We start from the raw sequence: 25,153 nt of genomic DNA on the forward strand, positions 1-25,153 counted from the left end.
TCAATACTTCACTAGTTGTATCTAAGGTTCTTGGTTTTTTCTCTTTAAGAACTCAGTCTTAATAAAACTTACATATTTGAATAAAGTGTCATGGCCACTGGAAGCAAGCATGGAGGTATAGCTCTACAGCAGAGGTCTTAAACTGTATACTCCACAAGGAAATCTTTTCTAGTATTGCCATACCTTGTAATATAAATACTAACCTCAGTTTCAATAATAGGTTGTGAATCATGAGTGATTTTTATACCATTCTCCCTGCCCTTCAGACATCACTGTGTTATATCATTGTCAGTAAAATGTCAGTATAGTAAGCAAATCAACATTATCTCCTTCAGAATTCTTTGTTGATAACTACACTAGTATTTATTTTATAGGGTAATACAGGTTTTTGTGAATTTAGGAATCAAAATGAAAGATTGTAATTAATACTATCCAAAATAGAAGACTAGTACGGTTAATTTATGTAGTTTTTAAAAATTAGTTGCTCATGGTATGTGACTGAAAAACACAGAGTATATAAAGCCAATTAAAAATGGAGTTATATATGCATAAAATATGTTTCTTTTCTTCTTTGTGCTTTATATTCTGTATAAAAGTAGCTGCTATCATTAGATTTTGTTTTTTAGAATACTTAATGTTTTGGACCTAAGGAAATTGAACAAGATCCCTTTCAAGATAGTAATATATTTCTTTTAACCCATCCAACAATTACCGAATTCCCATTTTACAGATGAGTACGACTTACATAAGTTAAGATTGGACAATTAGTGCACTATCAGACACCTAGTTATTCCTGTTTTTAAAAATTATGTGTGGTTCCTTTTACGCAACACTGTTTTGGACAGTATAGAATACTGCAGTCTCATTGAGAAATACAGCAGTATCTAGAAATATACTAGGGATATGTGAATTGGCTCAGCTTGCATTTTTATTGCAGGAGGCAATCGTTTGTGGATAAGTTTGATACCTTTGAAGCTTCTTTTTAAGCTTGCTGGGGCAAGTCTAGAAAGCCTTCACTCTAAGGTGGATATTTTCAAACTTTATGGTTTTAGAACCTTAACACTCTTTAAAATTACTGGGGATGCCATAGTTTTTGTTCATGAGGCTTTTAACTATGGACTAATCAGCATTTTAGAAATTAAAACTAGGAACATTTTGTAACACAAGACTACAGAAGCACAACCTGTACAATGTCAGTGTAATATTATGATACAACATGTAGCTTCTATAAACACCACTGTATAATTGTGAATAAATTAAAGTGAAAAAAGGCAAATTAAATCTTAGTATTATTTAAACTTGTTTTAACTTTACAGACCCACTGGGGTTCCCTAGTCCACATTTTGGTAGCTGCAGTCCTAGCATTAGTTTAACCCTATACTTAAGACTTGGCCTTTCTGGGATCACTACTGAATTCTACCCCCTGTTCACCAGTGTCTTTGTACTCTGACTGGTTGTGCTTCACTTGTCTTTGAGACTTTTGCAAGCTCTGGTAATTGTGCAGCTTACAAATTCCCAGTAGATGTACTTTTCCCTGGTTGTGGGTCTTTGGGCTTCTAGAAGTACGGCTTGGTGTTCCACCAAAGACTTCAGGGGATCCTTTGTAGATTTCTGGAGCTCTTAGTCCTTATTGCTTCTTCATTTTGAGTACTGTGTCCTGCAAATTCCACTGCCTCACCTTCCCTAACCTCAGCGAGGCCATTGATTGTACTCTGCTGAGGTTCTCCCTCCCTGGGCAGCGTTCTGGAAAATGTTTCTAGGCAGAATATCATAGGACTCCCTGAGTGTTTCCTTCCTCTCAGAGACCACTGTCTCCTTTACTATGTGTTGTCCAATATCTGAAAACAGTTGTTTCATACACTTTGTCCAATTTTCTACTATCCTATGGGAGAACAGGCTGGTCCCATCTACTCCATTATCGTTGAAGCATGTATCCGTATTAGATTATAAAACATATCTGTAACAACTTTGGACATGGTACCATGGATGGAATCCTGGATGACATCTTATTTGAAAAAACTTTTAAAACTAAGGCTAAACTGGTTCAACAGAAGAAAAAAATGATAGTACAACCCCAGTACCTAAGTTAAAAGGAAATTTCAAAGAGGGAGAAATTGTTGAAGTGTTGAAGTACTAGAAGTCAAGAAACACAAACACTAATGTTTCCATTAGATTTGAGAATAAGAAGGTCTTGACAAGCCTGGCTTAAGCAGTTATGAGTGGATGTGGGTGTAGAGACCAGACTGTAGTGTTTTGAAGAGTGAATATAAGCGGAGAAACTTGAGAGTTTGGTTGTAAAAGGGACCACAGGTATCTGTGAAGAAAACTTAATAGGAATGAAGATAAATATTTTAAAAATTCTGCCACTAAACACCTCAGATCTGTCTGCCACTTTGTCTTCAGGTCATTGTTTAAGCCAGGGTCAGGCAGACTGGCCCATAGACTAAATCTGGCCCATTTCCTGTGTTTGCAAATAAACTTTTATTGAAATATGGCCATGTTCTTTTGTTTACATATATTTGTAGCGGTTTTTGCATTACACTGGCAGAGTTTTTATAGAGTTGCAACAGATCATATGGCCCTCAAAACTTTGTGTTTACTCTCTGGCCCCTTATTGGAAATGTTTGCTGGCTACTGCTCTAAGCCACCCTGATCTTACCCCAGGCCATTTCCTTCATTTGGGCAAATAATATACTAACTTGGTAATCTAAGACAAATTCTTAAAAATCAATAAGCTAATCAAAATAATAAATATACATGTTTAAAAATCAAATGACATTAAAAGCCTTGTAATGGGCCGGGTGTGGTGCCTCACACCTGTCATCCCAGCACTTTGGGAGGCCGAGGTGGGTGGATCACTTGAGGGCAGGAGTTCAAGCCAGCCTGGCCAACACAGTAAAACCCCATCTCTACTAAAAATACAAAAATTAGCCGAGTGTGGTGGCTCATTCCTCTAGTCCTAGCTACTCAGGAGGCTGAGCCATGAGAATTATTTGAACATGGGAGCCGGAGGTTGCAGTGAGCTGAGATCACACCACTGAACTCCAGCCCAGGCAACAGAGCAAGACTCCATCTCAAAAAAAGAAAAGGCCTTGTAATGAACAACCAACTCTTGTCTTACTCTACCTCCACATCTGAGGCAATCACTTTTAATCTTTTCAGGTCTTTTTTCTTGTGGTTAATGTTACAGCTCTAAATAATCAACTGGTTTGCTGCTTTATCAATGCTAGATTTTGTTGACTTTCTGCTATGAATAAATAAATTCTGATTTAGGTCTTAAAATACACCTCCTTCCTTCTCCCAATATAGTTGTATTACTATGTTTAGTTCAATTAATAAGGTGTTGGTTATGACTCAGTAAATGTTCACTGCAGATCTAAACAGTATACTATGAGTTTCTTTTGTCTTTCATGGAGTTTTTAATAACAAGAAAGTAATAGTGACTCTCCATTCGTTCTTTGTTTTTGCCTACTATAGAACTATCATATAAGATTATTTTTTAAAGTACTGTTTTTTTCTGGGAGAAGTCCTACCCTCCTTCTAGACATTCCCTTCTCCTGCTCTGATATGTGCCAGTGGCTTCTGGGTGTGTTGTTCTCATCCTTAAACTTCCCTGGCCTGATGTTCTTTGTTGGATCTGTTGATTTATAGATCCTAAGTCTTCCTTTTCTTTGTAATACATCCTCATTCTGTTCCGCATATCTCTAAGTAACTTTATTAGAAGGAGAAAGAAGGAGCTGAATTTTGAGTCTTCCTGTGTCTACAACGTATTCTGTCTTCACACATAGTTGCTTGTGTAGCTAGGTTGAGAATTGTACTTTGAAAAGTATTTTCCTGTAGAATTGGAAACTTATACTCTTCTAGCATCTGGAGTTGGGAAGTTTTGTGCCATTCTGATGGGTGTTCCTTTGAATTTAACTCTTTTATTTTCTTCTCTGGTAGCTTTTAGGCTTTCATGTACCTCATGATCTGAATTTTTATTCTGTACCCTCATTACTTGCTGTTTCATTATAATGTGGGCACTTGATTGGTTCTGTCTGACGATCCTAGTCTTTTGAGATGTTAAAGAAGTTCCGCAATCTTAATATTACATGGTGTGGTTTCCTTCAGGAGTTTGTTAGGGATTTGGAGATTCCCAAATATTCTGCTAACATACCCTTGAGAGAGGGGAGAATAAACAGAGGAGTGAATGTGAACTTCAGAATTCCTAGCTTCATAGTCTAAATAGAAATCCTCTAAGATCGTAAAATGTCCCTAAGAACTCATGCTTTACGTTAATTTTTTTGGTATTTTTTCTATTGATTCTAAGCATGGAAATGTAGATGGAGATTTTGTTGATGTATTTTCAAATTATGTATCAATAATAGTGAAGCTTACTTGATTTCTTTAAAATCTGGTCACTATATCTATAAATATAGTGGACATTAAATGTACAGCATAAGGTAATTATGTGGACTTTAAAAAGGCATTAAAATATGTGCCATTTTCTATTATTCTGCTCAGTAGGCTCCTAAAAGCGTGTATGAACATGCCCAACCCAGTATTGGGCCTCCGTAGGTGCTTAATAAATGTTAGTTGATTGCCCCTTTCTGCTTCTAGGTACATAAGCACCATATTAATTTATATAGTATATTTGATTATGTTAGGTTAATGCATAAATCACATGGATTGGTTGTTTCTTTTACAGATCACTAAAGTAGTTCTTAGCAAAGGTTGGAGGTGTCTTGAGTGCACTGTGTGTGAGGCCTGTGGGAAGGCAACTGACCCAGGAAGACTCCTGCTGTGTGATGATTGTGACATAAGTTATCACACCTAGTGCCTAGACCCTCCATTGCAGACAGTTCCCAAAGGAGGCTGGAAGTGCAAATGGTTCTCTAGGGTTTGTTTGCCTTGTTAGTCTTTCAAGTTCAGAGCTTTCTCATACCACTTTAGTTTTTAAAAATTAGCCATACCTATTTAATTGAATAATACACATATTCTATGATAGATACCACTAATCAGAAAAATTTTCACATACACATTAAATCATTAGCCCCATTATGTTCGTATGTAGCTTCCTGAATTACAGTAACTGAATAACTAAGAAAATAAAATTGAGACTTTTCGGGGGGATTTGGATTTCAGGTGTGTTTGGTGCAGACACTGTGGAGCAACATCTGCAGGTCTAAGATGTGAATGGCAGAACAATTACACACAGTGCGCTCCTTGTGCAAGCTTATCTTCCTGTCCAGTCTGCTATTGAAACTATAGAGAAGAAGATCTTATTCTGCAATGTAGACAATGTGATAGGTATTGTGCTATTTTTTCATCTTTTTAAAGCTTTTCTCTTTGAAATGTAGCAAAAAAAAAAAAAAAATGGAAAATAGCTTTTCCTTAATCACAAGTTTTAGGTACAGAGCTTTTTGCCTTGTAGATTTTTAGTCACCTAGAAACTTACAGAATTGATTTCCTGTTTTGAATTCTCAACTCCAGACTAAAGTTTTGTTTTGTTTTGTTTTTAAATTTAGAGACAGAGTCTTGCTCTGTCGCCAGGCTGGAGTGCAGGGACGCTATCTTGGCTCACTGCAAACTCCACCTCCGCCTCCTGGGTTCAAGCGATTCTCCTGCCTCAGCCTCCGGAGTAGCTGGGACTACAGGTGCATGCCACCACGCCCAGCTAATTTTTGTATTTTTAGTAGAGACGGTTTCACCATGTTGGCCAGGATGGTCTCCATCTTTTGACGTTGTGATCTGCTCACCTCAGCCTCCGAAAGTTTTATGATTATAGGCGTGAGCCACTGTGTCCACCCAAGACTAAAGATTTTTAATTTAGGCCTTTTTGAGGGTTTAGGAATCCCTTGAAATTAGATGGAGAATTATTGCCTTCATCTATGCCGTTTCTTATGAAGGGTTTCTGAATCTTTTAATAGATTATAAAAAATATCTAACACTTTCTGTTCTCCTTAAACCACTTTCTCTTAAAGCTCTAGATACTAGATATCTAGGTATTAGATAGCACCTTCTGCCCTCCCTACATAATTATGTGGAATTTCAAAATCAAGAATGTTTCCTTGCTTTCATTGGTATATTGTTGTACTCTTCAGAAGTTAAGCAGTGAACATATATTGATAGTATTATTTTATCAGTAGTACAGTATTCTTGGGACTCTGGCTACTAATTATCTGTTCCATTGCAAGACAACTTTTTACTTTATTTCCCAATTACCATTCAACATCGCTTTCCATGAGATATGTCTACTTCAAGTTAGATGCATTGCCTGGAGCCCATATATGCTAGCACTGCCATTTGCAGTTTTCTGAATACCTTTGTGTTTGCCCTAACTAGCTTCCTTGCTGTCTTTGAAATATTTAATATATGATTATAAAATAATTAGCTTCCTTATGTAATGTGCTTTGCTTCCTCTCTAATAGTTGTTCTCATTCCTTTTTATTTCCTCCTTAGCTCTATGAAAGTTTTTCTGTTAATAGGGATAGTTAGGAGAAAAGGGCAAGGTAGGAGGAGCATGTGAGGCTTAGGGCTTTTAAGTTTGAAGACTCAGTGTTACAGGTTTAAAAGGTAGCAGTTCTCAGTATATTCCATTTTTTTAAAAAAATGTACAAATATGGTCTTTTTAGATGGATGCATGCAGTTCGTCAGAACTTAAATACTGAGGAAGAAGTGGAAAATGTAGCAGACATTGGTTTTGATTGTAACATGTGCAGACCCTATATGCCTGCGTCTAATGGTAAGAGAATAATTTAAACTGTGAGTCTGCACTCTTGTACCACTCATTTGCACCTTACTGTCCATAACCAATGAATTAGCTTAGCTCTACTCTATTTTATCTTTGTGAAACTTACTTTGACAAGTATTTTATGAAAAATATTATTGTTGGTTATACATGACTTATCACAACTTGTTATAAAACAATTTACATGAAACAATAAAAAGCACATACTTTAGATGTAAACTATAATTTTGCTTCCAAGGAACATGATCTTGTAGTTATTGACAATATGTCAAAATCCAATGTGTTGATTCTTTCTTAGCCAGGTTTTCCTCCATGACTTGAGTATTTCCTTCATCACTTCTTGTTTTGTTGTTGCTTTAAAAAGTGCTTTTAACTTTAGTGTTCAAACATTTATTTTAATAAAATGAGTATAGAAACAAAAAATTTAATCATACATAAGTATGTAAATACACTTTACCTTTTCTGAAAAGAATTACCTGGATTTTTTTTTTCATTTCAGTGCCTTCCTCAGACTGCTGTGGATCTTCACTTGTAGCACAAATTGTCACAAAAGTAAAAGAGCTAGGTAAAATTTGAAATGCTTTACTTAATTTAATTAATTTACTTTGCTTAATTTTTACATAATTGGCTTACCACTTGTAAAATCTGCTTCAATCATATGGGTGTTCTATCCAAATTCCATAATGTTGGTAATCATTTCCACAATGATATATAAAATGTCATCCAGCTTTACTGGGGCAGTATTCCTATAAATTTCAGCAAGTTGGCAACAAAAATAACAGCTCTTAGAATAACCATTAATGCCATACTTACTTTGGTTTCATTGATATATTACTGTGCTTAATTATCAGTTAGCAGAAAATACAGCCTAGTTAGCAAGCAGATTTCTTTTAGAATTAATTCAATCTCTTAATTTTTTAAAATAATTAATAAGCCTAGTATGGTGATTAATATGATATTCTTATTAAACAGTCATTCTTTTGAATACTTGTATTTAATAGCACCTGATATAAAAACATTTGGATAGTACAGGAATTGTTCTAAGGAACAACAGTTTTGTACATTTAAAATTAAATCTGCAGGATTTGTACTTATTTATTACTTCTCCCTATTAGTAATTATGTTGATACTCTGATTTTTCCAGATGAGCTTCTGGAGTATTCTCTCTTTTCTTGTGTAAATAGATCCCTGCCTTTTGATCTTTTCCAGGAAAAAGCTCATAGTGGATTAGCTGAGCATTGCATTTCTTTGCAGTGCTTCTAACTCTTTTTATTGGGACATGAATATAGAAATGCCAGGAAGACTTTTTTGAGACGGAGTCTCGCCCTGTCACCCAAGCTGGAGTGCAGTGGCACGATCTCGGCTCACTGCAACCTCCGCCTCCCGGGTTCAAGCGATTCTCCTGCCTCAGCCTCCCGCATAGCTTGGATTACAGGTGCCCGCCACCACGCCCGGCTAATTTTTTGTATTTTTAGAAGAGACAGGGTTTCACTGTGTTAGCCAGGATGGTCTCGATCTCCTGACCTCGTGATCTGCCTGCCGCCTCGGCCTCCCAGAGTGCTGGGATTACAGGCATGAGCCCCCGCACCCGGCCCAGGAAGACCAATTTTTTAGAAACATGTAACATTTCTGCCTATAATCCAAGGAAGTTTGACCTATTTTTCCTAGTTTTTATTGGGTTTCATGAAGTTAATTATTCATGCATTTCATAGATACGTAATTGCTTTCTAGAACTACAGTCACATTCCCTTGACATGGGTATTTTGGAACAGTAATCAGTCAAATTTAAAATGAAAGTTTAAATTTGTATTCTTGGGATTTTGTAATTTTAGACCCACCCAAGACTTATACCCAGGATGGTGTGTGTTTGACTGAATCAGGGATGACTCAGTTACAGAGCCTCACAGTTGCAGTTCCAAGAAGAAAACTGTCAAAACCAAAACTGAAATTGAAGATTATAAATCAGAATAGCGTGGCCATCCTTCAGACCCCTCCAGACATCCAATCAGAACATTCAAGGGATGGTGATATGGATGATAGTCGAGGTAATACTAATTTATTTTCCATGAAATATGTGTGCAAGAATTACAGCATATAAAGTAACTTTTGAAATATGTGTATGATTTACCAAAGGGTAAATCACACTGACTTAGATAACCCCGATGTGACCCTTGCCATCTCCAAATGAGTGATCTTCTTAGACCTTGCCTTTTCAGGTTCTCTTCCTTTCACACGTTTTAGAACAGACCTACCTTACAGAAATCTCAAGGAGCACCATATCTGTGAAGATCACAGGTGGGAAAATACAGAGGGCTTGACTTTAGTTTGCTAGATAACGACACAAACCTTCTCAGATACTGTGAGCTTGGATAATACCATGTTTAAGTGAAGGTAGTTGATGCATACATTCTAGAAATGGAAAAGCTGTCATTTAATATTACTTCAGGTATAACTTCATATTCACCAGTGTGCATCATAAAGTATTGGTTTATAAACATTTTCTTAATCAAAGTAAATATAAGGTTTTTCTAGCTGAATTCTTTTTTTTTTTTTTTTTTTTTTTTTGGTTGGGAGACAGGGTCTTGCTCTGTTGCCCAGGTTAGAGTGCAGTGGCATGATCTTGGCTTACTACAATCTCTGCCTACTGGGTTCATGCGACCCTCCTACCTCAGCCTCCTGAGTAGCTGGGACCATGGATGCGGGCCACCACGCCTGGCTAATTTTTGTATTTTTTTGTAGAGATGGGGTTTTGCCATTTTGCCAAGACTGATCTTGAACTCCTGGGCTCAAGCCATCTGCTCTGCTCAGCCTGCTGAATTCTTGAGATAGCAAAATATTTTAATAGTAACCTAAAATCCAATATGAATTAAAGAGGATTACTGTAGGTTTCCTCATTTTTGGGGTGGTTATTTATTTTCAACTGATTCAGAATTGAAGCGATAATTATTTCTGTTCCATTACATTTTATTTCATAGTTTTTTTTTTTTTTTTTTTTTTTTTTTAAGGGGCAGTGTCTTGTTACATTGCCCAGGCTGGTTTCCAACTCCTGGGCTCAAGTGATCCTCCTGCCTCAGCCTCTCAAGTAGCAGGTACTATAGGCATGTGCCACTGCAGCCGGCTTTGAGACAATAGAATTTATTGAATACCTACTGTATGTCAGATGTTGGAAATCATATCAGTGTACAAAACAGGTAGAATTCTCTGCATAGAGTTTATATTTTAATGTTAGGTAACTCAACTCTTAAAAAAAATCAGTTAATTATAATGTGTTTGGCAAGTCCCATGGTAAAAATTAAGTTTGATAAAGAGGAATTGCCTGGCCAGGCACAGTGGCTTATGCCTGTAATCTCAGCACTTTGGGAGGCCAAGGTAGGTAGATCACTTGAGGTCAGGAGTTCGAGACCAGACTGGCCAACATGGTGAAACCCGTTCTCTGCTAAAAATACAAAAATTAGCCAGGCTCAGTGGCATGCACCTGTAATCACAGCTACTTGGGAGGCCAAGGCAGGAGAATTGCTTGAACCTGGGAGGCAGAGGTTACAGTGAGCCGAGATTGCACCACTGCACTCCAGCGTGGGTAACAGAGCAAGACTCCGTCTCCAAAAAAAAAAAAAAAATAAGGAATTGGAAGTACAGACAGGTGTTTAGGGTCCATATGAACAGAAAGCAGTATTTGAGCACAGATTTTAAAGAGGTGAGTGAGTGAGCCACTTGATTACCTGAGAGAAGAGCATCCCAGACAGTGAGGAAGCCAGTGTAAAGGCTCTGGGTGAGAGTGTGCTGAGCATGTTTGAAGAGTGTTGTGGAGACCAACAGAGTGAGCAGAGGGGACAGTCAGAAGGTGAGAAGATTAGAGATGTGAGGACAAGAAGGACGGCTCAGTATATCTCACACAACCATAAGGTGATGTGTCAGTAGTTTGTGCTTAATAGCAATGGAATAGGAGGCCATTGAATGTTCCTGAAAAGAAGAATACCATGATCTTATTTATATTTTAAGAGGAACACTCTCCTATGATATAAGTAGATGATTAGGTGCAAGAGTTATGACAGGTAGATCAGTGAGAAACAATGGTCCAGGTGAGAGGTAATTGTGGCTTTGAAAAGGTATGTCTTTTGTGGCCGGGCTCGGTGGCTCATGCCTGTAATCCCAGCACTTTGGGAGGCCAAGGTGGGTGGATCACCTGAGGTCAGGAGATCAAGACCATCCTGGCCAACATGGTGAAACCTTGTCTTTACTAAAAATACAAAAATTAGCTGGGCGTGGTGGCAGGCACCTGTAATCCCAGCTATTTGGGAGGCAGAGGCAGAGGATTGCTTGAACCCAGGAGGCAGAGGTTGCAGTGAGCCAAGATCGAGCCACTGCACTCCAGCCTGGTGACAGAGTGAGACTCCATCTCAAAAAATAAATAAATACATGAAAAGATATGTCTTTTGTATGTTCTTGATAATTTTTGTTTTTTAGTGTGTTTTGGGTCTATGTTGCTGGGAGAAACACTTTCTGATGCTTGTATGTAACTGATTTTCAGATACAGTTGAACAGGTAATTTGATTTGGGGGCTTGGAGTTTGCAAAGAAGTAGTCCATATACTTGGAGGAATTGATCAGATCAGCATTAACAAGAATTTCCATTTCTGAGGATGTTAAAAAATGTCTGAAAAAGGTTTCCATAGTCTCTTAAATTTGGGAAGTGCTCCATTTCACAAAATATGAAAGGTTTCTTGATAATAGTACACATTGTTTCCCAAATTATGTGATTATAATACCTTTTTAAAACAACACAGAAGACCTTGGAAGGTTTTCCTTGTGACTTACCACTTGTAAACACTGAGAAATGGTGATATGTTTCAATTTCATATTTTCTCATTGACTCGTATCAGGGTAAAAGAAAATCAGTTGAAAAATTGCCCTTGCTTTTTTAAAATTTACGTGATAAAATAGCCCATCTGAGTTTACTGAATTTGTCCTTATTTTTATTGAATATGAAAAAAGATTGTTTAGTGTGTTGGATGTTAAATGCTACGACAATTTTAGAATTTAAGGAATTGAATATACAGTATTTTCATGACTAGTCCCTCATGTTCATTTACATGCCAGGATCTCACATCCTTTGCAGAAGGAAAGGTACATTCCTAGGGATAAAATAAATGCATGTTACTTGGACAACATTTTTGCTTTCTGTTTGCTAAATAAAAATCCTTTTTAAAAATTTAGTATTGCCACACTTTGCCATATTAAAAATGTTTTAGATTACTATATTATCCTGAAACTACATGTACACACACACCCCTAAAATAAGTTTTATGGTATTTCATATGCCTGTATGGGAGAAAAAATACGAAAAGAATACAATCATCATAAGTTCTTATTATTACGTTATGCTGAGATTTCTAATAACGCTGCCCTTTTCTGGGTATTTTTTATTAACCTAAAATTTGTGATGTTTTAGACTGTTTCACTAACATGTTTTGATAACGTCTCAGTACCCTTGGGAAAGCATTATAAAGTAGTGGGCAACGATGAAACCTACTCTGGATGTTTTTAGGCAAATTTTTTAACTTCTCTGATGCTAGTGTTCTCATTTATAAAATAGGTTAACCAGGATGAGCCCATAGGATAGTTGTGCTGATGAGGTGCAAGGATGCATGCCAGGCACCCAGCACTGGCTCTTCCCAGACATGGAGTGCTCAGTAACGGTGAGCTATTAGAATACAAGTGCCCAACCAGTGCTTGAGCAATTGTGTTCTCTGTCCAACAGAACTCAACAGAATCCCACGTTTGTCTTTATATGTGAATTCAGTTCCTTTTGAGTTAGTAAGAAATTATGCCTTGGGGTAATTGAACTTTCAGGAGGAGGGAATTGTCTGCCACAATTATTCTCTGAACTTAATGTTTCCATGTATTTTTCTTCATTTTGGAAGTTGTGGAAAAATTATAATGAAAGAGTATATAAACGTTTTCCTCTGTATTATAGCGTATCTGACAGTTTCCTTTATTAAAAAGTATGATATATTAGGGAGAGACTTGATGAATTTAAAATTAAAGTTTGAAAAGTGTTACTGACTATAAGTGATCTTCGGCTGTGCAGTTTTCAACTTGAGGTTGTCAGAATGTAATATTACACATTATATTACACACATCTACAGAATCCAAATTGTGATGTTCCTGGAGTATTGGAACAATACCTATGACTTTTTGTTTCTATTGATTTTTAACTCTTCTAATAACCACTTCTTTAAGAAAAGTCATACATCATCACTTTGGTGTATCAGAAACAAATTCCTTATGCAATAAAAGCATACTTCTTTCTCATTCACCTACTGGGATCTAGAAACCCTGTTAATGCAAGAAAAAAATCCCCAACCTCAGTAAAATAACACTCTGTTTGTCTCAAGAGTGGAAACACAACACATTTCCTCTCAACTGGTGGTCCCAGATCGACCATCACAGTGTATGGATGTGTTTGGAGGTGTGGGAATAGGACTGCACTGAGGCTCTAGAAGGCCAGCAGGTGGGGCAGACTGAATGGAGGGAGGGGAGTGGCATTCAGTAACTACTGGAGCGTGGGAAGAGTGAGGTAGACTGTCCATCTGGTGAAGGTGGCTGCTTCCTTGAGGTTTGTTACTTTCTGTAATGTTAATTCCCTCAACTTTTAAAATTTGATTTTTAGACAAGTTATACATTCAAATGATTTAAAATTGGAAAATAATAAAAAGGTAAACAGTGAACTCTCTCCCTTTCCCATGCCTTCATGCCCCCAGTTTACATCTCCAGAAACCTCAGAGGTTTCTCGTGTAACCTTCCAGATGTGTTTTATGCATGTACAAGGAAATGTGTGTGTGTATATATATATATATTTGTGTGTGTGTGTATATATATATTTTATTCCTTTTGTCTTACTACTTTTTACTGTCCTTCATTTTTTTATGGCTGCAAATATTCCTTTGTATGGAAATATAAGCAATTTAATTTACCTGTTCTTTCCCCTGTTGATAGACCTTTGGGTGTCTTTCAATCTTTTTTTTTTTTTTTTTTTTTTTTTTGAGACAGAGTCTTGCTCTGTCACCCAGGCTGGAGTGCAGTGGCACGATCTTCGCTCACTGCAAGCTCCGCCTCCTGGGTTCACGCCATTCTCCTGCCTCAGCCTCCTGAGTAGCTGGGACTACAGGCGCCCGCCACCATGCCCGCCTAATTTTTTTGTACTTTTAGTAGAGACGGGGTTTCACCATGTTAGTCAGGATGGTCTCGATCTCCTGACCTCGTGATCTGCCTGCTTCGGCCTCCCAAAGTGCTGGGATTACAGGCGTGAGCCACCGTGCCCGGCTTTCTTTCAATCTTTTACTGTGAATAGTACAATGAATCACCTGGTATATTTATAATGTTGTATGTAAGTGGGCCTGCAAAGGTGAATTCCTTGCTAAATCCAAAGACATAATGCATTTGAAACTGTTTTTGGAAGGTAGGATACAGTTTTTTGTTTTTTTTTCATTTTTTTATTATACATATCTGAGGCATACAATATGCTTTGTATACATAGTGAAATGATTACTATGGTCAAACAAATGTCTGTATCCTTCACCTTCCATAGTTTCTGTGTGTGTACACCTAAAATCTCTTTCAGCAAATTTTCTGTACACAATATTATTAACTATGGTTCTCATGCTGTGTATTAATTTGATCTCTAGAATTATTCATCTTACCTAACTGCAGATTTGTACCCTCCGACCTACTTCTGCCCATCCCACCCATCCCCTACCTCCAGACCCTTGAAAACCACCATTCTACTCTCTATACGTTCAGCTTCTCACCCCGCTGCCTCCCATTCTGCTTATTAAATGAGATCATACGGTATTTTTCTGTGTCTGGCTTACTTTATTTAGTATACTTTCCTCCCGGTTCATCCATGTTGTCACAAATGGCAGTATCTCCTTTCTTAAAGCTAACTATTCCATTGTATAAAGTCCTCATTGTCATCAGTAAGTTCTTAGAAACTGTGGTTAAGAGGGGAAAAAAAGTATGACAAAACTGATTTTTTTTTTCATTTTGCATTATGCCAAAATTAGATTGAAGGAAACAGTGTTACTTGAGGACCTGCTGTATGTTCATTTAGCTTAACATCTCAGTTCCCAAGAACCTATTGATGACATTAAGGGAGGACTTAATATATGTATATACAAACGTCACAATTTCTTTATCCATTCATCTGTCCTTGAATGGGTAAGTAAATTGTCCATCAGGACACTTAGTTTGTTTCCATATCTTGGCTATTGGAAGTAATGCCGCCATGAACGTGGGAGTGCAGATGTCTCTCTCAGATGCTGATTTTATTACCTTTGAATATATGCCCAACAGAGGCATTGTTGGATCTTATGGTAGTTGTATTTTTTTTAAGGAAACTCTATACTGTTTTCAATAATGGCTATACTAATTTACATTCCTATCAACCATGTACAAAGGTTTCATTTTCTACACATCCTCACCAACACTTATGTCTTTGCCTTTTTGATAATAGTCATTCTAAGAGACATGAGATGATATCTATTGTGGTTTTAATTTTCATTTTCCTCATGATTATGATGTTGAGCATCTTTTCATATACCATTTGACCATTAGTGTGACTTTGGAAAAATGGCTATTCAGGTCCTTGCCTATTTTAAAATCCAGTTATTTGGGTTTTTTTTTTTTTTTTTTTTTTTTTTTGCTACTGAGTTGTGTGAGTTCTTTATATGTTTTGGATTTTAACCCCTTATCAGATGTGGTTTGCCAATATTTTCCCCTAATCCCTGTGCTACCTTTTTACCCCTGTTTTGTTTTTTTTTTTTTTACTGCTATGCAGAAGCTTATTTGCTTGATGTAGTCCCACTTGCTTATTTTTGCTTTTGCTACCTGAGCTTTTGATGGGATATCCAAAAAATCATTGTCAAGGAGGATATTAAGAAATTTTTCTCCTAAATTTCCTTCAAGGAGGTTTATGGTTTCAGGTGTTAGGTATTTAATCTATTTTGAGTTGCTTTTTATGTATGATGTGTAAGATAGGCATCAGGTCCAGTTTCATTCTTTTGCATATAGATATCTAGTTTTCTTACCACTACTTATTGAAGACACCATCTTTTCCCTATTGTATCTTGTTGGACTTGTCAAAAATTAGCTCATAATATATGCTTGGGTTTATTTTTGGGCTCTGTATTCAGTTCCATTGATCCATGTGTCTGTTTTTATGCCAGTACCATACTGTTTTGATAACTATCACTTTGTAATATAAGTTGAAATCAGGTAGTGTGATACCTCCTACTTTGTTTTTCTTTCTCAAGATTCTTTTGGCTATTCAGCATCTTTTATGATTTAATACAAATTTTAGAATTGTGTTTTCTATTTTTATGAAAAATGCCTTTGGAAATTTGATAGGGATTGCATTGAATCTGTAGATCACTTTGGATAGTATGGACATTTTAACAATATTCTTCCAATCCACAAACTTGGGGATATCGTTATATTTATTTATGTCTTTAGTTTTTTTCTGTTTTTTGAGACAGAGTCACACTCTGTTGCCCAGGCAGAAGTGCAGTGGTGTGATCTCAGCTCACTGCAACCTCCGCCTCCTCCTGGGTTCAAGCAATTCTGCTGCCTCAGCCCCCCAAGTAGCTGGGATTACAGGTGCCTGCCACCACGCCCGCCTGGCCAATTTTTGTATTTTTAGTAGAGACAGGGTTTCTCCATGTTGGCCAGGCTGGTCTTGGACTCCTGACTTTAGGTGATCTACCCGCCTTGGCCTCCCAAAGTGCTGGGATTACAGGCTTGAGCCACCATGCCCGGCTGTGTGTCTTCAGTTTACTTTGTCTGTATTTTATAGTGTTTAGTATATAAAGCTTTCACTTCCTTCATTAAATTTGTTCCTCAGTGTTTTATTTTTTTGATGTTATTTTAAGTGGAAATGTTTTCTTGATTTTTTTTCAGATCATTATTTGTATAAAGAAATACATCTGATTTTTGTATATTGATTTTGTATCCTGCTACTTGACTGAATTCATTTATTCTAGTAACTGTGGAATTTTTAGGGGTTTCTACATACAAGATCATGTCATCTGCACACAGGGATAATTTTACCCCCTTTTTTCTGCTGATGCCTTTTATTTTCTTTTCTTATGTGATTGCTCTGGCTAGGACTATGTTGAATATAAGTGTTAAGAGTAGGCATCCTTGTCTTGTAGCAGATATTGAAGAAAAGCTTTCAGTCTTTCCCTGTGGTAGGTTTGTTTTTGAATAGGCAATACCTGTGCATGATACAAGAAATACAAAAGTCTTAAAAAGAGTGAACAATGTTAAGTTAGCCTACCTTTTGGCCATCCCTTCCTTGGAAAGAACCAGTGTTTTCTTATAACTTTCCAGAGATTAGTCATCTAGATACAAGTATGTATATATGGGAGAATTTCTCATATTTGGGTGATAACAGTCTTTTTCTCTTTTCTTTTCTTTTCTTTCTGTCTTTCTTTCTGTCCTCTTCTCGTCTCTTCTCTTCTCTTTTCTTCGTTTCTTTTGACGGAGTCTTGCTTTGTCGCCCAGGCTGGAGTGTAGTGGCGCAATCTCGGCTCACTGCAAGCTCTGCCTCCCAAGTTCATGCCATTCTCTTGCCTCAGCCTCTGGAGTAGCTGGGACTACAGGCACCCGCCACCACGCCTGGCTAATTTTTTGTATTTTTAGTAGAGATGGGTTTTCACCGTGTTAGCCAGGATGGTGTCTATCTCCTGACCTCGTGATCCACCCACCTCAGCCTCCCAAAGTGCTGGGATTACAGGCATGAGCCTCCGTGCCTGGCCGATAACGGTCTTTTTCTTTATTTCAGCCTGTGGGAATCAGAAGGCCCTTGTGAAGATGTTGGTTAGAAGAGACTTTAGCTACAGTGATACCACTTGTGTTAGGGCACTGTATGTGCTACTTTATGCCATTTGTCTCAACATGTATGCTTACTGGTGTCACTATGAACCTCATCAATAAAAGTGCTCTCTTGGTTTTTACTGTCCTTGTGTGCATTGTTTCAGGTGAAAGGTGGTCTTTGTACTAGATCCAGTGCTATCCTTGGCCACAAACCATTGCATATGATTAATTTGGGGATTTCCTCTTTATCATCCTGGAGATCATCTTCTGTTTTCTCCTGTGTTACATGTGTTTTCTGCAATTTCATGAATTTCCCTTTATTTCTTCCCTCAATTTGGGTGGAACGTATCTTCCGTAGCTCCCTGACAGAGAATGTGTGGAAGGTAAGTTTTGAGCATTATATACTTCTGAAAATGTCTTTATTTTACCTTCCTACCTGACTCATCTTTTCCAGGTTGGAAATACATTTTCATTTATCATTTTTAGTCAATTGATCCACCGTCTTTTAGTTTCTAGTATATGAAGAACTCGGTTTTTTCTATGTGACCTGTGTTTTCTTGGAAGCTCTTAAGATTTTAGGAAATTCTTTGTCCTCAGTGTTCTAAAATTTCATGAGGATAACGTCTGTTTTTGTCTATTTTTGACATTTAAAATCTGTTTTGTTAGGCACTGAGTGGTCTCTTTCAGTCTGCTGTCTTATATCCTTCAGTGGTAGGAAATGTTCTTGAACTATATTATTGATAACAATTCCCTCTCTTTTTCCAGAATTCTGCTTTTCAGATGTGAAACATACTCAGTTTTTCTCTGCTTCTTTCCAATCATGTCCTTATTTTATCTTCCTCTACTGAGTTTTGTTTTTATTTCAGTTATTTCAAGAGCTTTCTTACCTCCCTTCGAATGTTTCTTTTGTAGCATCCTATTCTTGCCTCAAGGGTATCTTATATTATCCCTCAGAGGATTTTAATCTTTTTGAAGATTTTCTTTACTTCCTACTTAGTCTGTTAAGTCCAAATTGTCTTTTATGTTCTCAGGTCTCTGTCTTTTATGTTACAGATCAAGGGTGTTGCAGATCTTCTGGCTTCCATGGCCCACATTGGAAGAAGCGTTGCCTTGGGCCACACGTAAAATACACTAATGATAGCTGATGAGCTTTTTTAAAAAAAAACCTCATAAAAAGTCTCATAATGTTTTATGAAAGTTTATGAATTTGTGTTGGGCTGCATTTAAAGCATCTTGGCTGCAGGTTGGACAAGCTTGTTATAGACCATTGTCAGATAATCTTTATGGTACATGCATGATTAAAAGTGAAGAACTAAAGATGGAGACTGGATAGATAGTATTTTTATTTTTTAAAAAGGAATTAAGTAGTTGATTAGAAAGCTTTGAGTATGTGGTGGTGCTTGTCGATTTGTAAGTTTAGTGGGGTGATTTGTGCTGACCATTTGGTGAACCCTCTGGTTTCAGTATCTTTAGATGTTCTTCTTGAACTGATCAGGCTCCCCACAACAGTCTTTTCAAACCTCATACTTGGAGGCTAGAGATCTGGCTGCTAGCTTTCTGAGAATTCAGTGGGGAAATGTGGGGTCCGGCAGCGGGAGCAGAATGGGGTTGTCCACACTTAGTATGCCCATATTTTCTTGGTCCTATTTTCGATCTTCATCCCATTGTTCCGTTTAAGGTCACCCAGGAATCCTGCATCCCACAAATGAGAGTAGCAGCTTCTCAGTGTGTAAACCTAGGAAGCAGGTGTACGGAGTATAACTTCTGCAGATAATTAAATCTCTTGTTGCTTCAGTTTTCTCCCACTTATTTCCAAAGGTGGCCAGTTTTCCTAGTTTCTCAGCCTTCTGAGGATTGTTATAAACTGGATTCTTTTTTTCAGTTCTTTCTGCTCTCAACTGAGAATTTGCCTTTGTTAAGTTGTTTTTCTCCTTTCCTATTGTCTTTTTTTTTTTTTTTTGAGATTGGGTCTTTCTCTGTTGTCCAGGCTGGAATGCAGTAGTGTGATCATAACTCACTGTAGCCTCAACCTTCTGGGCTCAAGCAATTCTCTTCTCCCACCTCAGCCTCCCAAATAGCTGGGATTACAGGCATGCCACCATGCCACAGCTTGATTTTATCTTTTAAAAATAGATTATTTCAGTGTGTTTTTAGTAGGGTTTCAGGAGAATGTAATTTTAATGTATGAATTTAGTCTGCCACCTTAACCCAAAATTCCCTGTCATTAACTTTTAGGTGGGTTTATTTGAAGGTAAACAATTTGTATTGTCATCTTTGGTGTTTGTTTTTTTCAGTAATTTTCTTTTTTCTTTTCTTTTCTTTTCTTTTCTTTCTTTTTTTTTTTTTTTTTGAGACAGAGTCTCGCTGTCACCCAGGCTGGAGTGCAATGGTGCCAACTTGGCTCACTGTAAGCTCTGCCTCCCGGGTTCACGCCATGCTCCTGCCTCAGCCTCCCACGTGGCTGGGACTACAGGCACCAGCCACCTCACCTGGCTAATTTTTTGTATTTTTGGTAGAGACGGGGTTTCACCCCGTTAGCCAGGATGGTCTCGATCTGACCTCGTGATCCGCCCACCTTGGCCTCCCAAAGTGCTGAGATTACAGGCATGAGCCACCGCGCCCGGCTTTTTTTTTTTTTTTTTTTTTTTGAGAGATGAAATTTCACTCTTGTTGCTCAGGCTGGAGTGCAATGGCACGATCTCGGTTCACTGAAACCTCCGCCTCCCGGGTTCAAGCAATTCTCCTGCCTCAGCCTCCTGAATAGCTGGGATTTTAGGCGTGTACCACCATGCCCAGATAATTTTGTATTTTTAGTAGAGACTCACTATGTTGGTCAAGCTGGTACGGAACTTCTGACCTCAAGTGATCCACCTGCTTTGACCTCTCAAAGTGCTGGGATTATGGGCATGAGCCACCGTGCCTGGTCTATAAACTTTTCTTTTCACGGTTTAGTCATAAGTCCATAGCCATTATCAGATTGTTATGGAATTGGCCTCAAATATAGACCAAATATAATAAAAAAGAAAAGACAAATACCCTGTTCATGCCATTACAGAAATACGTTATCTCTAATACTGAGAATATTGAAGGAGTTAACAACTTGATTTTAAAATGTATTTGATAAACATGTCTTTTTCCTGTAATACAATGTAAAGCATATATAACTTGGAAAAGTTTGATTACCACAGTGTTAAAATAGCATTCTCTAAAATAGCATTCTCTAAGCATTCCATTTACCTCATTCAGTGAAGTATTTATTGAACATGTATTAGGTATCCTACTAACAATACATCTGTTACTAAGAAAATCTGTGTACCTGTTCTCATGGAGAATATAATCTAGCAGGGACACAGATTTTAAAGAACCAATAAAAATGAAGCATGACGTTCATACATGCAAGCATAAAACTGTTTGACATAATCTTATCTAAATATCAGGAATTCTTTAATACAGTGAAGTTTAGAATAAATCCTGAAAGATAAGTTAGGTAGAAGGCAGAAATTGGGGAAGATAGTGGAAGAAAGAGCTTGATACATTCAAAGAACTGAGTATAGTTCACTGGAGGGAGTGAGATGAAGCTGGAAAGTTTACAAGAGACTGTTGTAATGGGCCTTGCAATTTGAAGTTTATTTTGAGGGCATTTGGGAAGACATGAAAGGATTTTAAGCAGAAAATTGATACATATTTATAGAAAGATCATTTATGCAGTAATTTAAAGAATTGATTGGAGAGAGGTAAGCTTTGAGGTGGGGAACTAGATAGGAGCATATTGTATTAATAGTGAGTCATCTGAGGTTGGACTAAGATGGTAGTAGAGAGTGATAAAATGCATTTCAGGGGTATTGAGGAGTCTTGGTTGTAGGAGGAAAGAGATTAGGAATGATTAAGGTGGTCTTCCAGGCCTCTGTCTTCTCCAGGTTACATTTCCATGCCTTTTAATGATGATAGGTAACATGGGAAAAAGGAGAAAGTTTATTTTAAATTAATAGTTCATTTTGGATATACAGTTTTCAGTAACTAGGTAATATTCAATTATAGCTGTGGTTGAAGCTCAGAAGAGAGTTCTAGTCTAGAGACCTGGACCTGAAGACATAATTAAAAGCAAGTGAATTTGTTAAGTGCAAATGGATTGCACTTAACAGAACTCTGAGTTCTGTGTTCCCCTTCTCTGATTATGTTTTATTTCATGGGAACACTGCACTAAGCAGCACAATTTCTACAGCCATTTGGGGCTGCTTCTACCTCCTTTCATACTTTCCCTACCAACAGGGATGTACAATTAAAATGGCTCAGCAACAACCCTACTTTTTATTCCCCATTGTGTAGGGATTATATATTTGATAGGTTTTTCCAGTTTTGTGTATATATTTACTTTTTTCCAGAAGGAGAACTTATGGATTGTGATGGAAAATCAGAATCTAGTCCTGAGCGGGAAGCTGTGGATGATGAAACTAAGGGAGTAGAAGGAACAGATGGTGTCAAAAAGAGAAAAAGGAAACCATACAGACCAGGTATAGTGCCTGAGGTAGACATTTCAATATCATCAACACTTGGTTAATTAAAGAAGAATGCAATACTGAAGACTTCAATTAAAATTAAATATTCAGGATTAAGAACTGTCTAAACAAAAATATGTGCACATAAATTAAAGAACTAAACTATTTGAATACGACTTTTTAGCTCCAGAGTTCTTTATTTTGAATATGTGAATACTTCACAATGAACCATTATTGAATGCCTTATCCCAAATGTTAACCATTTTATTAAATGCTTTACTAGATTGGCTTTTCTTCATACTTGGACTTTGAAGGCCATTTATATAGTTCCTCTGGATGTGTACTTCTGTAACGCTTTTAATTTTCAGTATTCACTTTCTAATATCTTTTTTTGAAAAAACTTACTTCAGTGTTTATGCAGGAGTGCCAGTAAGTATACAGTGTGAAGGGGAATAAGACAGAGTTATTATGGCTCCTAGAATTTATAGTCTAGTTAAAAACCATGACTGATTAAACACTCATTTCTTATCTGCCTCAGGAGTGGAGAGAAAAGCGGTCTTGCTTGTCAGTTTTATTTGCCTTATTGGAAAAAATTATTAAAATTGTCACAATACGGAGGTTGTAGGCTTTTATGTATTAATTTAAGAAAAATTATTTTCCGCTTTTCACACGTGTTGAGTAGGCTTTCCTTAGCCAGTTTATTAATATCTTGTTTACCAATGAGGTTTTAAATTGGATTTGTACAATCTTTATGCTTCTTATTGCTTATATTTTATTGGTAAGAGTGATCTAAATCCTTTTGGATATGTAAGGAAGAACTTTCTTACTTCGTTCTTATTCCATGAGACCTTAAAAGATAACCTGTCTTTTAAATAGGTCATATCTATAATAAGGACCTAAGATGAGTTGCTTCTAAATCGTTTTATGAAAATGATTTCATTTCTTCCTAATCATGAGGCTTATAAGTGTACTTTTTTAGACATTGCAGATTTCTTTCAGGAACTTGCATTTACTGTTTTCTTTTCCTCTGCTTCACATGGAAGTCAACCCTCTAATTGAGGGACCCATTAGGTCACAGAGTATATTGCTAGACAGCGATATCATTTCACAAAAGCTTATAGTGTTGACTGTGTACCAGACCTCTATTCTAAGCACTTCACTTATGTTATTTGTCCTTTTAACATATGTATGAGAAGCTGCTTTGCCTTACCCCCATTTTTAACCAGTGAAAGAATTGAGGCATTGAGAAGTATTTAGTGAGTAAGCAGAATTACATAGTCTGACTCCAGATTCCATGCTCTTAACCACAGGGCTCTATGTGTCCCATGTATAAATGCCCTCATACGTTGGAGTACCAGACACCGTCCCCCTGAAATCATATCAGTCAAAGAATATTTGTGTCATCTAGGTAGTTCGTGTCTTCTGTCCTCCAGCTAATGTACCAGTTAGCCGGTTAATATACAGACACAGTCATCCATCACTTAGGTTCAGAGAAATACATCATTAGGCATTTTCATCCTTGTGTGAACATCATAGAGTGCACTTCCACAAACCTAGATGGTATAGCTTACTACACACTTAGGCTGTATGGTACGCTAAATTCATTTTAAAAAATAAAGTCATTGTGCTACGGTGTTATAACTATGGTGATGTCTGTATGTGGTGGGAATTTTTCAGCTCCATTATAATCTTATGGGACCACTGCCTTAACATGCAGCCCTTTGTTTACCAACATCATTATGCAGTGCATGACTGTTATGTGATGTATGAGACACTAATATTTGTCAAATAGATAAGCCAGCGTAATTTAGTGTTTGATATTTACACTGATACTGTTTAGAAGAGGAAGTGCACACAGGTCTTTTTGTATTCTGTTTGATAAGTGATAACAGTGGCTTTGCCTTTTTTTTTTTTTTTTTTTTGGTTGCTTTTAACTTCTATTTTACCTAAAACTCGGGTTATTTATTTAGACTAGCACAGTTTAATTTTGGAAAATGACTTACTATTCAAGATAAAGCATTTTTATCCTGTGTACTGTGGAAACGTAGGGAGAAATTATTTATCAGTTTACCCAATTTCTTTTTTGGATAGGTATTGGTGGATTTATGGTGCGGCAAAGAAGTCGAACTGGGCAAGGGAAAACCAAAAGATCTGTGATCAGAAAAGATTCCTCAGGCTCTGTTTCTGAGCAGTTACCTTGCAGAGATGATGGTATAGTACTGACTTAAAAAAATTTTTTTTTTTTATGTAACCCCTTGATCCTGATATTTCTATTGGAAAGAACTATCCTAAATAATGTTACAGTCAATAAGAACCTTATTGCCTCTTATTGTTACTCAATAAGAGTCTTATTGCCTTTTATTGATGAAAGGATTTGAGTGCATATAGAGTTCATATCTGTAATACAGCAATCAGGTTCTATAAGGAAATGGTTTAAATCCAATAGACTTTATTCTTTTGAGATTTTTTGACAAGCTCTTTTTTCCTGTATCAAGTTATTAAATATATTTTCTATATTTAAATATAAATGGTTTAGGGACTTAATAACTTAATTACATAAGGTACTTTCTGGTCATCTCCAAAGCCTTTCTTTGACTGCCTTAGATACTTATCACATAATTTGAAATTCTCAAGTGACAGTGCATCTCAATTTTTATCTATGTATGTATGTATGTATGTATGTATGTATGTATCTATCTATCTATCTGTCTATCTTAGGGTCTCACTATGTCACCCAGGTTGGCCTGCACTGCAGCCTTGCACTCCTGAGCTCAGGCAATTCTCCTGTCCTCAGCCTCCGACGTAGCTGGAGACCACAGGCACACAACCACCATGCCTAGCTAATTTTTAGGCTTTTTGCAAAGACAGGGTCTCACTTTGTTGCCCAGACTGGCCTAGAACTCCTGTGCTCAAGCGATCCTCCTGCCTCAGCCTCCCAAAGTGCTGGGATTACAAACGGGAGCCACTGCGCCCGGCCGTTAGGGAGTTCTGTTATCCCCATCTGTAAAATGGGGAAAATGGAGTCAAAGAGAGTTCAAAGGAAGCCCCAAGGTGGC

The 25,153-nt window shown here is 37.2% G+C and overlaps 1 protein-coding gene across 2 annotated transcripts in view; it reads left to right on the plus strand.

Annotated features, from left to right (window-relative positions):
- Window positions 1-4,711: 4,711 nt before the first annotated feature.
- Window positions 4,712-25,153, plus strand: part of LOC134756947 (histone-lysine N-methyltransferase 2C-like) — a 43,422-nt gene continuing 22,980 nt past the window's right edge. Inside the window, exons 1-7 of one of the 2 annotated variants that reach the window (XM_063697076.1) lie at window positions 4,712-4,869; window positions 5,125-5,289; window positions 6,615-6,724; window positions 7,230-7,295; window positions 8,611-8,775; window positions 21,984-22,112; window positions 24,189-24,308. In XM_063697076.1, coding sequence (XP_063553146.1) covers window positions 6,619-6,724; window positions 7,230-7,295; window positions 8,611-8,775; window positions 21,984-22,112; window positions 24,189-24,308 — 586 coding nt within the window. In that variant the 5' untranslated portion in view covers window positions 4,712-4,869; window positions 5,125-5,289; window positions 6,615-6,618. Of the gene's footprint in view, window positions 4,870-5,124; window positions 5,290-6,614; window positions 6,725-7,229; window positions 7,296-8,562; window positions 8,776-21,983; window positions 22,113-24,188; window positions 24,309-25,153 lie in introns of both variants that reach the window. The other variant, XM_063697075.1, reaches the window with a different exon arrangement.

This window comes from Gorilla gorilla, chromosome 14, assembly GCF_029281585.2.
Source record: "Gorilla gorilla gorilla isolate KB3781 chromosome 14, NHGRI_mGorGor1-v2.1_pri, whole genome shotgun sequence".
Lineage (NCBI taxonomy): Eukaryota > Metazoa > Chordata > Mammalia > Primates > Hominidae > Gorilla > Gorilla gorilla.